Here is a 14,866-nt window from a genome sequence, read left to right as displayed (position 1 = left end):
TCCTCCTCTCATGGCAGTTACATGAGTATCTCGGAGAAAGGCGGTCAAGCACCAAAGAAGGACTTTTCTTCTCTTGCCCAAACTACCTTAATTTCTTTACCTCATCATTCCCTCTCTTGTTTTTGTTCTCTTTGCAATTAGGCTGCTCCCTGAGGCAGCAGTTAGGTTTGTGTACAGCCTCTGCCCTTTGCCTGTCACTGCAGGCCCAGGCCACTTTGGAAGGTTCCCAGGCACCACCACAAAGTAAGTGATAAGCAACACTGGCAATAATTAGCTGCTGGACACAAAGGTCTAAAACAGTTTTTAAGTACTGTCCTTGTATATTTTTGCTTTTTCACTTCATTCCTGTACTTTCTCTGCCTCTCTTCCCAGCAGAGAGATGCCACCAGGAATGCCACCAGAGCAGCCATTTAGGGACGTGCAGACTACCTGGGAGACTACCTAGCTCTCCAGGATGTCTGGATAACTACCTTTGTCCTACACTGGGCTTGCCTGCAACATTTAGCAGGCAGGGCCTCCTGTCACCAGCACACCCTCCAGAGAGCTCTCATGTGCTCCCTGACAATAATTATTGGAAGGAACAAGTCCCCCTGGGCTAGATGGTTGAGATGCAGGGAATCATTAATTCTAACCATATTGAACTGCAATTCCCAGGCCAACAATGGTGTGAGAATGTGATGCAAAGAAGCAGATCTGCTAACTAAGTGACCAGGCAGGATATATAGATCTGGAGCTCTTGCCTCTATAAACATTCATTATAACCCTAGTAAACATATCAAAATCTCCCACCTGTTAACTATGATTATTACTGTTATCTGTTATTTGTATTGTATTTGTGACATACACTGTACACACTGAGATAATTGAACTCAATTGTGTAAATCACATTCACCCCTTTTCACTCTTTTGATCCACTCACTTCAAAAACAGTTCCTTGATTTGGTTTCAAAGCTATTCCCTAGGTAACCACCTGACCTGGATTTACCAGGCCAGCCTTAAATTTGCTTGATGTGCTCCCCCTCCCTCCCTATCACTCTGTATCTCTTTTAAAGGAATTTCCCATAATGCCACAAATCGTAAATTATAAATGAGGCAAGGTATTTTTCATCCATGTAAATAAATAAATAAATTAGTTACAACCTAAGTGGAATTTACAGTGGAAGGAAAGAAATTTTTCTGTTTAAATTTAATTCTTGCAGGAAAAAAAAAAAAAAAGAAAAAGAAAAAGAAAAGAATAATAGACTTCCATTTCCTTAGCACTGGCTGTGTTGGTAAGTTGCCAGTACCTCTCATTGCACCTGGGAAAGCCAGGGGAGACACAACACCAAGCTGCCTTACAGCCTCTCAAAAAAAAAAAAAAAAAAAAAAAAAAAGAGAAAACTAAATATAACTGAATAGATGTGAGAGCACCTTTGAAGGCACTGGAAGGTTTAAGCTATTCAAATCCTCAAAGATGTTTTCAACCCACACAGTTTCTTTAATCATTATTCTGAAAATCATGCATTCACTTCCTGTTTGAAAACTTAGTTTGTTTCATTTTTTCAGTAGCACAGTCTAGAAGAATGCCTTTAACACTTCTTTATTATATTGTAATAGTTTGATACCTCCAGATACATTTACCCTTAGTGCCATGAATGAAGCCTACAAATTCTGCTCAAGTGCCTCAGGAGGTATCCTACCACAACTCCTCTGACAGACTGTTCTCACACAGCTGCAAATGATCACACTGCCACCCTTCACAATGTCCATCTGCTCTGACACGATTCCTGCCTGTACACTCCTTTCCAAGGCAAATGCAAAAGAATACATGTTTGAGTTTTATGTAGCACCATCAGAGGTAACTTGTGAGGGATCTTTTTGTCCTGTTGCTGGACAAAGTGCTGTGCAAGTTGATGACTGTAGTTCAGCTATATGTTAATTTCCACTTTGAAAGGTGGTAGAAAGATGGTTTAATACCTTAAAATGTCACTTTGGCCAGAGACAGTGATGGGGACACACTTCTCTATACATACAAAATAAAAATAAAAAAAAAGTCATGTCCTAGTGTCTTAGGTGCATCTCTCTGGTCTGTGTTCACTCACTATCGGTCAATTTAGAGTTTACAGCACAGATTCAAAAAGCTTTTCAGAAACCATTTACTTAGAAAAAATGAATGATGTGGCTCAGTGATGCTTAAAATATCACCTATTCATTTCACTTCTTGCACAGAGGAGACAGATGAACCTCAAAACACTACAAAAGCTGTATTTCAGGTGATAATAGCTTACAGAGACCTTTAGTGCAAGAGCACAAAGACAGACCATTTCCAAACTACCTGCAAGTGAGTTGGAGGAGTTAGAAAGAACCTGACAGCAAGTAGCAGTCAGAGCTTTGAGGTAGACTGGAGGTGGAATTTTTATTAACTTTCACGTGCAGATCCCTATAAATGGACACCTAGCTTACGGAGATTAATAAACGCCAAATCAAAATGTGCAGTTTTAGAAAACACTTAAAGTGAGGGAGAAAGCAGAGGGGCTCAGAGGCTTCTCACTGAGATGAAACTGGGCCTCTTTGAGGTGAAAGGACTCACAGAGCCTCCAGAGCTGGGACAGATAGACAGGACAGGTGAGGAAGCTCAGAGGTCAGCCAGAGGTGCTGTGATCCAGCACCAAATCCAGACCAGGTGGCCCACCCTATGGGCTCCTGACATTTTGCTACTCCTGCTGTGCTCAGCAGAGATTGCATTTGCCCAGTAGCAGCATCAAGAAGGCAAAATCATTGCTCTCGACTTTCTCAGTAGAAAACTCAAGTGGAGGATTCTAAGCCTCTCAATTAGCTTGCTTAAGGGCATGCTTTTATTAATTTTGCTGAGCTGCAGGCACTGACCCAATAGCACGGGCCTGTCAGAAGAAAAAGAGATTGGCAATCACTTGCTGCTGGAGAAGCCAGGGCTCTGACACCAGCCTGCTCCATAGTTGTGGAGAACAACAGATCCTCAGTACTTACTGTTTTCCAAATGGGGCTGCCATGGCTGCCATGAAGTAGGTTGGTTACATCCAAAATAAAAAAGCAGAACATCCCTCTTCCCTACTTTAAGCAGTGCAAACTCCTTTCCTAAGCCATGTGAGCCAGGCTGCCAGGAACTGTTTTTCTCATGAGAAGAAGGCGGCAAGATCTTCCTTCAACAGTCCAGAGGGCACTGGGAAAAGCAAATGCTGCATATGGAAAGAACTCACCTAACTTCAGGGTGCGTGTGCAGCTGACAAATACCCCTGATGTGATGTATAGTGTCTTAATCCAGTTACAGATATACGTTTTAGATTGTTGTAAATATATAAATCCTGAACAACCCTGTCCTCCAAAGCCAGATGGACATTTGGGACAACTCAGACATGCAGCTCAGTGTAGGAGGGCATTATGCAAAGAGCAACAGCCTGAAGAAAACAGCCTCATCTCTAAATGACCCTGCTATTGGGGCCAGAGCTGGAAGCAGGGCTTTCTGATACCCGATAGTGTATCCTACCCCTAGCTACTAGAATTGTTTCTATCCATGGATAGAAAGACACTAGTGACAGTGACATAGATGAATAAAGCTAGCAGATTTGAAAACAACTATGTGAGCCTTACACATAAGGGGTTCCAGTTTCACAGTGAAAGAGTGCTTCTTGAACTCATTCTTTGTGACTCCTGTATAAAACACGATGTTGCCTGAAAGGTATGTAGTAGCAGTGTAGGAGTTGCGGCTCTTGTTCCTGAATGTTATAGTGACTTTAAAGTCACTGCCAAGGACTGCCTTTTGCACTTGGAAATCCATCTCAACATCCTTTTGTGGCTGATACATGGCATCTTGGGTACTTTGCTTTTTAACACCATACATAACAGCAGTCTCCAGAGCCAGTCTTTCCTCCTCTGAGCCTAGAAACAAAAGAAAACCAAATTAAGAAGAGAAGCAGAAGTAGTGCGTTAGTCCACTCACAAGGATTCATTTCCCACACCTTTTGGTAGTTGAAATGAATGGATGAGGTGTGAATGTTCTTGTGGTAAAGTTAGTGTTAGGAGAACTTCACAACTTCCAAGCAAGATGGGTCTTAAAGATTCAAGCTATATCCAAGAAACCGATGCAGCTTAATTGATAATAATGGAACTACACTGATTTACTTCATGCAAGCATCTGACCTTTTTTGTCTCAAGCCTGAGTAAGAGATGTCTAAACAGCTGTACGTAAAGCCTTGAATTGTTTTGTATGCTCAAGCTACCTCATGATTGCCCTTTGTTTTCACTACAGCTTACTCTTTCTGAAACATTTCTGACTAGCAAACAAGTTTTGTGCTCTTCTCAAGGCATCTGCAGTGTTGCTCGGGTGAAGCTAGGAAAAAAAAAAAAAAGAGTTCCAGAGGGCAAGTCAGCAGCTTTCCATGCAGCAACCTCAGTACCAGAGGTCTGTAAATTTACAGTTCAAGATCTGATTGAGGTAAATCTCTGTTGGTATGGTCCCACCTCATTTCAGGTTACCTTCTTGGAACTTGTACTCCTCAGTAATCTCTACCATTTCATCTGTCCCGACTCCTTTGGTCACAATCATCTTCCCAATATGGGTCGTGTCAATTTTTTCTATAATTTGGGCTCCATTTTTTTCCCTTCTTGAGTAAACAACATCACTATTCACCTACAAAATTAAACCAAAAAGGATTGAGATGCATGGAAGTATATGAAAGCAGGGAAGCCATTCTAACTCCCACCAAAACCATGAAATATCAACTTGAAAACCCACTAATTATTCACACTGAAATCCCATGTTTAAAATTAGACATATGTTACAATAATGACTAGATGCATTTTAGTATTTGTAACTCCAGAACAATAGCCTGTGTAAACCTGAGTAGGCTGCAGAGATACCATTTGGACCTGGGGATCATGATTACATATTCCTTGCATCAAAAAGCTTTATGCCAGAGGGGAACAGTTCATAGATAAAATATCCTTATTCTCTTCTGTCCAAAGCTATATACAATTCAGTTAGAGAGTTGCTCTACATCTGTTACAGTTCTGGGCACACCAACTCTGGTGGTGCAAGAGGTTAAATCACCATGCCAGGCTCTCTCACTGTTCATGGAAATATACTCTTCTCAGATCTACCAAACTGCCTCAGATCTACACACTGCAGCCAAAAGAAATGTGGTGAACAAGGACCTCTTTAAAGTCACCAAATTTTGACTGAAATAAGCAAGGAAGCCTTAACATAATCAGGTTTTCTGGCAAGCCTGAGAAGGAGGTCACAACTCCCAAAGGATGAAGATGAGTAGCTAGAGCTAGTGACTCATTTCCCAGCACATCTGGAATCTGGGAAGGATAGAAGACCACAGCCTGAAATTCGATCAGAACAGCTTTTTCTGCTTACTACATCGGTGAGCAGAGATTAGAGAAATCTCTGTCATTCATTAGAGCCATATCACACCTACTGGCCTGCATGTAAAAATATAATTATGAGATTTATTTTAAACTTGGTGCATATATCAAGTAACTTCTCAATCCACAAATTGCAGTGGAGCCCTATCTTCTGTCTCACCTATTGTCCCACTGATACCACTCAATGAACTAAAATTTTTCAAGTACATACCTCAGCAAAGACAAAAGGAGCATCAAATTGGAAGCAAACGTGACCATGTTTAATGGCTTGAACTGAAGCTGGGCCACATCTGTACATACCTGGTGGGGGAGCGCAGGGAGAAAGAAAGATAAAGTGAAAGTTATTTTTATAATTAAAAAAAAAAAAAAAAGTAAAAATATTATCCTTTCTTAAAGAAAAAGAATCCTTGGGTTTTGGTGAACACTTTCGATAGTTTACTGGAATTCCTGACCAAGAAGTGAAAAGCTTCATTTCTGTTGCCAGCCCTCTAAACAACACAGACTTAAGTCTGAAACTATATAATGACTCAGTACCTTAGTGACATCATGAAGCCCACTGTAAGTCTCAAGTACTTTAAATGAAGCTAAAGCTGGTTTTGGTTATAGCAGATAATTTTGGGAGAGATCAGTTAATCTATAGACAGAGAAAGATCTCACTTCAAATCTGCTAAAAATGTCTTTCAAGAACTGGAAAATTAAAGACTGGGAAGAAACAGCAGTGGCTTTTCACTTTTTCTCTCCTGCCCACAGCCTGCTCAGGCATTTTAACATGGGATGCAGAAACTGGCTGATATATAATGAAAGAGAACTCATTTGATTAGGCTCCTGTATAGGTTCTCTAAAAATTTGAAAGCCATCTTTCAGCAATGGAACTACATCTCTTCTGTACAAAGCAGGACTCTCCTCATGTAAGATTTTGTGCACGTGTGTCATGAGCAGTGTTGTAATAAGGACAGATCTATTTTAGAGCTCAAAACAATTCAGGAGAAAACCCTTAGTGAAGCTGAGTGTGATTATCTGGTTAAAAGTTTGTCACAGGCAACATACTGGCACTGGGTCAGCTATTGTCACCTCATCATTTGCCACAAAGAACCCAAGTGTTGGAAAGAGTGCTAAGGAGGACCTCAAGCAATATTACCATCACTGGTTTCTTGGGGTGTCCCATCAACAGCCTGCCATCCTCCAAAACCAACAGGAAGATCAGGTCTGGTCATCCAAGCTTCATTCCAGCAATGATAGTTCCTTATAAGAGATGAGACCAAAATATTAAATTCTTGGAAAGAAGCATACACACCAAAATAAACTTGTGTCTTTATGATCTGCCATTGCTTCAATAGCAACATGTGCCAATTTAGATGTGAAAAAGTCTTCTCTTTTTAAAGAATATATTTTTAAGTCTAACAGTTTGAGATCTCTCAGTTAAAACATGAAAATCCTTCATTATAGATCCTTGAATGTAAGTTGAAGAAGATTTTTCGTTCTTCTATTGTGTGTTGAATGCATATATCTCTGAGAAAATATTCCAGTGCTTGGAGGTTGTTGGGGTATATGAAGAACTACACACACTACAATCTCTTTCCAGCCAGATGTCCCTAAAAATGGAGCTATGAGATGGCTATAATCTTTTCTATCTATGGAGGCCATCTCTACTTCAACTTGCTCTCCAAATCAATCTTTGAATCTTCTTCAAGCCATTGAAGTTTGTTCTGCTTTCTAACTAGTAAGACTAAAGCTTTGGTACCTTCACTGAAGAGATTTCAGGATCAACTCAACAGTATAGTGTGTACCTTTGTTTTCATGGTTGATAACAAACATGCTCAACTGGTTTCCATGTTGTTTGAGAAAAAGACCTCACACAGGCTTCATAAGTCTATACTCATTGTGGATTTCTTATAAGGCCTCCCCAGTCTTTCACACCAATTAAAGAGGGCAGATCTAGAATGCACAGCTTTCCATAACACCCACCTGTTACTATCATGGACCAGGTGTTCAAAAAACCTTTAGAGACCAAGACAGTACTGCTGGAAGGTGTATTTATCAGAGTGATTAATCTATGCATTCAGTCTGTAAATGCCCTCATCTGATAGGATGCTCAGCAAAAGAAAAAAACACACTACAGTGTCATCCCAGTTTGCCCAGAATATGTCAAAGATAAATGGACAGGACAAATCTTGTCACTCTCTTCCTGCAATGTTACCCATGCTCAAGGGAGAGCACGAGCTAAGAAGAAAAGCAATGTACAAAGAGGGTCTTGCAGTAAAGCCAGCAAAGTGTTTTAATTTCATTACTGCAGGGAAAAAAAAAAAAAAAAAAAAGAGAAGGAAGAAGTAGAGAAAGGGGCAATTTTGCTTGCAAATTATACATATCCTACAGCAGATATGAATAAAATTACATCTGTGTAGCTGCTGATACAGCCCCTAGTACATGCAATGATATTAGCAACAGAAACGGGGATTGTTAATCTCTGACCATTTCATTAATAATAGGTGAAAACCAGCCACAAAGCAGAGTCAGAAGGATCTGAAGCTTGTCTAACAAGACTTTTCAAAGTGGAAATGAAAGCTTGGATCAGGGTAAAACTTGTCAGTTAAGAGAGTTAATGAAGCACCACTACAGAAAAAGGAATTATTCAAGGAAAATGACGCACACTCAGAGAATTTTTGATGCTGCTGAGAGTAGTCAATGCTGAATCATGCTCACAGAGCTTAGCTGAGGGCTACCAGAGGATGGGGATGCACTTTATGGTAGGTGGGTTTTTGAAAGCTGTTATGCCAGCATGTGAGAAAGACAATACCTGCCCTGAAGCACTCACTGGTTCACTTTGAATCAAACTTAGATGTGTCATTGGTTTTATGTTCTGCAAAAGAACAACCTGAAGAGCAGACAGGAGGGAAAGATGATAAAAACAAGGTGGGGGGTAGGAGAGGTGGGGAGAATAACACTGTGGAAAAAAAAAAAAAAAAAAAAAAAAGCAACTCTGCTTCAATTCTGTAATTAGATAATGCAGTATCTTATCATTCTATATTCTCTCTAGGGGATTGGCCTTTCTCACTGGTTTCTATTGGTGCAGTGTTGAGTGCGACAGGACAGCAATCCTTCTAGGTCTGCTGCCATGCAAATAACAAATACACATCAGGATATTGAACGTGAATGGACAGAAATGCACTGTTTGTAAAGCACAAACATTAAGGAAATGAGGATGAGGGGAATATTTCCCTCTCCAAAATGTAGCAGAAAATTCACTTTGGCAGAAATGAGCACAGCTGAGGATCTGTCTCTGAAGCCATAATTTGTTAAACTGAACCTGTAGTTCTTGTATTCTACAGCAATCCTGAGACATTAAAGAAAGCAAGAATGGCTATACAGATCAATGTAGTGACCATTAAATATTTACAGAGATAATTACGAATAGACTAAACAAAGCAATGGGGAAATTAATAAAAGATGACCGGGTGGGTTTTATGCCTGGAAGACAATTTAAGAAAGGTACTTGGTATTGCTTATGAGGCAGCCACATGCTGGAAACAGTTGTTGCCCTTTCATCAGCTAATAAGCTTGGGCATTGGGATTGAGATAGACTTTAAGAGAAAAGTGAGTTGGAAGTGAATGGGAAAGCAGAGATTTCAGAAAGGCTCTCTCACAGGACATGGGTGAATACACATGGGGCTGGGTGACTTCTGAGGTACTGATGTTGGTCTGTTTGAACTTCACAGTAGGAGTGAGTCTTGATTTCCATCCAAGAGAAATATTCTTTAAGTGTCTTTCTATCATCATTAAGAAAGACAAGGAGAACAAAGTAAGGGGACAGAAGCAGTACTGATGGGCCCAAATCCGGCCAGCTTTATAAAAATAACTTTTTGCAAAGTCTGTGTAATTCTGTATTTGTGTTTTGTTGTTGTCGTTGTTTCCTATCCCAAGGGAAAAAATGCTCTTTAATAAAAATAAATAAATGTCAGATAGCATTCAGAGGGAGCCCCACACTCAGAGATGGATTGGACTGAGAATTCTGGCTCCAAGTGCTCCTGAAGTCTGAGAGTATTTAAAACCTGAAGACAGATTAGCTTCAGCAGTACAAAGCAATAGAAATGATATATTAATAAAGAAAAAGAGTTTTGTTTCCAGATTGCAAGAGATTATAAATAAAAGTGAGAAATCCATTAAAAAAAATCATTATGAATCCCTTGACCTTGTCTTCTTAACAATAATAATAAAAAAAAGTAAAAGAGACATTAAAAATAAAATCAAGGTTAAGACACGAGCCATATAAGAGTCTGCATGTGGGCAACCATGGAGTGTTACAGAGTAATGAAGAGAAAGGACACAGAGGAGAAATGAAAAGAGGTATGTAATATATTAAATTATGCCCAAAGGGTTATGTGCACCATGTACTAATAAATGCATCATGAGGATAAAAAGGAATGAACAAGGCAGTTCAAAAAGTAATCACAGAAAAAAAAAAAAAAAAAAAAGGAGGATGGGAGGGCAAAATGCTGGTGTGAAGTTGTATATGGATTTCAGTGGAACAAGGATGACTTTGGGTGATCTGTCCCTGCCCCAAAAGAATGGAAAAATACAGGACTGAATTCAGAAGCCTTGGAAAAAAGCTAGGAAAAGGAGAGGTAGGGAAGGACAAGGAAATGTCAAAAGTGGGTCAGAGTTGTTTCATGAATCAGTTAGGAGAAGGGAAGAAGAAGAAGAGGTAAGATAGTGAAAGTCTGAAGTATGGCAGTGATCCATTACTGGGTGTATACAGTCTGAATGGTGAATCATTGCTTGCTTCACATCATTTTTAGGCAGGTTTAAATGATTTTAAATGATTGGCTGTTCCTTTACAGCTCTTTGAGCCATAGGAGGACCAGCCTCATGAGAAATACTGAGGTCCTGCTGCCACACAGACCAGATAGAGCTTAGCAGGCTGGGAACCCCTAAGGATCCTGAGAGGAACGAACAAGTCAGACAAGATAGCAGGACCACAACCCTGGACTTCAAGAGAGCAGATTTTGGCCTGTTTAGGGTCCTGCTTGGAAGAATCCCATGGGAGGCAGTCCTGAATAGAAAACTGGTCCAAGAGAGCTCATTTGTTTTCAAGGATCACCTCTTCCAAGTTTAAGACTGGTCCACCTTCATGTGCAGGAAATCAACCAAAAGTAACATGAGGCCTGCAAGGTGGTCTGAACTAAACTTAAACATAAAAAGAGAGTGCATGAGCGGAATCAGGGACTAGTTACCCAGAAATAATGTAGAAACACTGTCTAAGCATGCAGAGACAAGTTTAGGAATGACAAAGCACAAATCAGAGTATGTCAAATCAAACAGATGTGAAGGGCAACAAGAAAGGCAAGTGCATTGGTAACAAAAGGAAGACTACAGAAAACTTGGGTCCACTGTTGAATGAGGTAGCAGACCTGGTGACAGTGGACTAAGAAAAGTCAAAGTACTCAATGTATTTTTTTTTCTTAGTTACTGCTAAGATTTGCCTTCAGGAATAATAGGCATTTTGAACCCGCTGTGGAAAGTCTAGTGCAATGATCCTCTATCAGCCACTGAGGAGGATCACAGAATGGTTAAGGTTGAAAAGGACCTCTGCAGATCAGCTAGTCCACCCTCCTTGCTCAAGCAGGGTCACCTAAAGCATATTGCACAGGATCTTGAATATTAAAGATTCAGACAGGTCTTGAATATCTCCAGAGAAGTAAACTCTGGACAAAAAAACTCTTGTAAACTACTCCTCTGGAGAAGTAAACACGGTCTCTCTGGGCAATCTGTTCCACTGCTATATCACTGTCACTATAAAAAGTAAAGAATCAAGTTTGGGAATATTCAGACAAATTCTGTGTATACACACAAGTCCAATTGACCTGATGGGATGAACCCACAAGTTCTGAGGGAGCTGGCTTGTGGCACTGTGAGGCCACTCACATTTGCCTTTGAAATGTCTTGGTGACTGGATTGGTTCCTGAGGACCTTAAGAAAGTAAATAGCACTCTTTTCTTCAAGAAAGAGAAACATCATCAGCATCCAGGGAACTACAGATGTATAAGCCCCTTGATCCCTGGAAAGGTGATAGAGCAAATTCTTCTGGAAAATGTTTTAAAAAATAGTAAGGACATGATGATTGGCAGTAGTCAGCATGCATTTACAAGGGGGAAGCCATGTCTGACCAACCTGATTGCCTTCTGTGGTAAAATGACTGAATGGGCAAGGGGAGGCCAAGCAATAGTTATTGGTTATTTTTTGTTTGTTTGTTTGTTTGGTCTTTAGCACTGTTTTCTGTAACATCCTTGTGGACAAACTACTGAAGTATAGACTAGACAAGTGGACAATGAGGTGTACTGAAAACTGCTGGGTTCAGAGGGTTGTGATCAGTGGCATGAAATCTGCCTGGGGCTAGTCACTAGCTGTGTGACTAGGGTCAATGCTGGGTCCAATAATGTTCAACATCTTCATTAATGGCCTGGATTATGGGACCAGCTGCACCTTCAGCAGGTTTGCAGATACAGAAAACTGAGAGGAATGGCTGATACATCAGAGGTTGTATATCAGAAGAGGCTTAGAGGGCTGGGACTGTTTGGCCTGGAGATGGAAAGTTTCAATGATAGTCAGACCTTCTAATCAGGTATAATATGGCTCTAATCAAATATAAGTAACTGATTAGAAAGAGAGGGTGCTTGGGCGGAAGACAAAAACAGACTCTTCTCAGTGGCCCCAAAGACAAGGCAAGAAGTAATGCACAGGAAATTTTGTCTGAACATAAGGAAACATTTTTACTGTGAGTATTTGAACACCGGCACGGGTTGCCCCGTGGATGGAGTGCCCATCCTTGCAGGTTTTCAAAACCCAGGTGGAAACTGCTCTAGCAGACCTTGCTTTGAGCAGAGTACTGGATGAGATGACTTTCAGAGGTCTCTTCCAGTCTCCCCTATTTCCAGTGATGGTGTGATATAGGCTACAGATGTAAATGAACCTTAGATTGCATTTTGGTAACAGATTATGGAAATTACTTAGTTACAGCAACAAGTTCAGTCATTTCATCCACCACAGAATGGATTTATTACAGTTTTAATATAAAGACTTCCAGGGATTAAGTTGTTAATGAAACAAGCTGATGAGTAGCTATGCTGATGAGGTGAAGATATCATTGACACAAATCAAGTAAATTAACACTGAATAGGACAAGTATCTCCTGAATATAGCAATATATACAGGGGTCACATTCACTGCTTCACTCTGAGGAGGAAAGGCTTGAGGCCCAATAACCCTCACATAATTTTTACTGAACAGAGCATATAATCAATATGTGCTACGCTTCTCCTGTCAGATGAGAGACAGTAAGAGTTTGAGGAGAAAGGTAGAGGACTTTCTTCTCCAAAATTATATGTAGTTTCCTTTTCTTGTTCCCAGGGAGTTTTCTTTTTATAAATCTGGTGGTAGCATTTCAGTAACTTGTTTGATAGCTTAGCTTGTTTATTTTTCAACTGAATTTGGATTTAAATAACTGAATTTATTTGAAAAATATGACAACTGGGTGGAAGCAGAACAAGAAGTGTGCTTTACCATAGATAGTGAGGTATCTCTTTGTAGCTGGCTCAGGACCGATGGAAGTGCTCCTTTCCATTATGAGGACCAGCCTGTCCTTAAGGAGCACAAAGTCATTTCAAGTTTCCTTCAGTGTGGTTAAATGTGCACTACTGAATGGTAATATTAGTAGTGATCTCACAGATACCCTAGGGCTTGTCTCTTTATATGACAAGCACTTTACATTCATCTGCCTAACAACAGTCTATTCATTCTATTTTCATAAATAAATCACAAATATTTCTTCTCTCTCTCTCACACACACTTTTTTTTTTTTTTTTTTTTTACTACATATATGGTTGACATATTACAGGTATTTGCCAGGAGAACTCACCAGATGGAGTCTTTTGTCAATTTGGCATCCACTTGCCCTTCATCATCCAGAAAGAAGTCCAACTGTAAATTTGCATTGTTGTCATGGGCAGAAGAATAGTTGGTAATGAGTCTTGCAGGTATCCCCAAGCATCTCAGAACTGTGGCAAACAGAGAAATGTAACGAGGACAAATATGAGGAGCAAATCCTGTGCTCATGGATGACAGGATAAGTAGAGAGAACTTATTAATAACTGAAATAAAATAGGAAAACTCAGTTAAATCAACCCAAATTATTCCTCCTATATAGCTTTATATAGAATATTTTAAATATTTTATTTGACCCCAGAATAATGAGCAAAGATAGGTAGTTGTACAATCACTATAACTTAAGCACCCAGTTACTAATTTTTTTCAAATAGCCCTGCATACTGACAACTCTGCAGCTTTTCAGGGCAAATCTGGATGCAATAGGTCTGCTACATGATCAAATGTGGTATGAAGAAAAATAAGTTTGAGATTCCAAGACATGCAGAATATATTATCAGTAAACCAGGAGAATCAGGAGAGACTGTGCTAAAACGAAGATGAATTGAAAATGTCTCCTTGTGGCTGACTTGGAGTTTCCCTGTTTGACATCTGTTATCAGAAGGGATCTGGAGAATACAAAGAATAAAGCAGAAACTGATTGCTAACAAGGGGGGAAAACTGCATTATTTGCAAGTGAAACGTCAGAGTCTGAACAAAATGCATTACAGAATTTTTATTGATTGCTAAGTAATAGTATCCTGTAGTACTTTGGAATCAACAGTCCCTTCCCACAGAAGATCTTAAAAGGTGGATTAAAAAAAAAAAAGCAAAAAAAAAAAGCCTTCTACCCCTAAATCTCAGATAATCACAAAGTAGCTGATGACTCTTTTCCCCAGTTGCCAAGTGGTAAAGTTGGGGTATGTGGAATAGCTACGGCTATATCTGAAGTACAACAGTGCATCATTAGACTTGTTTTGTGGTGCACCCTGGCAGATAGGAACAGACATGGGGCATAGCCTCAAGGAGAAAGTGGGGCTGCAGAGTGACGTATCATCTCAGCTTGTTCAGATGAAAGATGACTTTCATCCAAAAAGAAGTTAGAATCATAGAATCATAGAAAAATTAAGGTTGGAAAAGACCTTCAAGATCATCTGGTTCAATCATCCCCCTACCACCAATGTCACCCACTGAACCTGTGCACCAGATCCAACCTTTCCTTGAATGCCCCCAGGGACATTCAATGGAGGTGCCTCCACCACCTCCCTGGGCAACCCATCCCAATGCCTGACCACTCTTTCTGAGAAGAAATGTCTCCTAATTGTTTTAATTGTTGAAGAGTAGTGCTCTTTGTTCAGTTCTTTGTTTTAATTGTTGAAGAGTAGGGGCATGATGTTTCCATTTTTCCACTCACCAGGGACATCACCCGAATGCCAGGACTTTTCAGCTATGAAGTAGAGAGGCTTGGCAACTACATCAGCCAGTTCCCTCAGGACCCTAGGATTTATGTCATCAGGTCCCATAGTCTTGTACCTGTTTAGATTCACCAGGTGGTGTCGAATCTGCT

At 40.1% G+C, this 14,866-nt stretch overlaps 1 protein-coding gene across 2 annotated transcripts in view; it reads right to left on the bottom strand.

The window, feature by feature from the left end:
* F13A1 (coagulation factor XIII A chain) overlaps positions 1 to 14,866 on the bottom strand; it is a 66,221-nt gene that overhangs the window by 8,982 nt on the left and 42,373 nt on the right. For both annotated transcript variants that reach the window (XM_032182264.1, XM_032182265.1), the window contains 5 exons: positions 13,295 to 13,433; positions 6,524 to 6,627; positions 5,597 to 5,685; positions 4,492 to 4,645; positions 3,607 to 3,894 (listed from right to left, as the gene is read on the bottom strand). In XM_032182264.1, coding sequence (XP_032038155.1) covers positions 3,607 to 3,894; positions 4,492 to 4,645; positions 5,597 to 5,685; positions 6,524 to 6,627; positions 13,295 to 13,433 — 774 coding nt within the window. The remainder of the gene's footprint in view (positions 1 to 3,606; positions 3,895 to 4,491; positions 4,646 to 5,596; positions 5,686 to 6,523; positions 6,628 to 13,294; positions 13,434 to 14,866) is intronic.

The sequence above is a fragment of the Aythya fuligula genome, chromosome 2 (assembly GCF_009819795.1).
Source record: "Aythya fuligula isolate bAytFul2 chromosome 2, bAytFul2.pri, whole genome shotgun sequence".
In the NCBI taxonomy this organism is placed as follows: domain Eukaryota; kingdom Metazoa; phylum Chordata; class Aves; order Anseriformes; family Anatidae; genus Aythya; species Aythya fuligula.
Note: the sequence above shows the minus strand (reverse complement) of the source record. Positions and strands in the feature narration are given on the sequence as shown.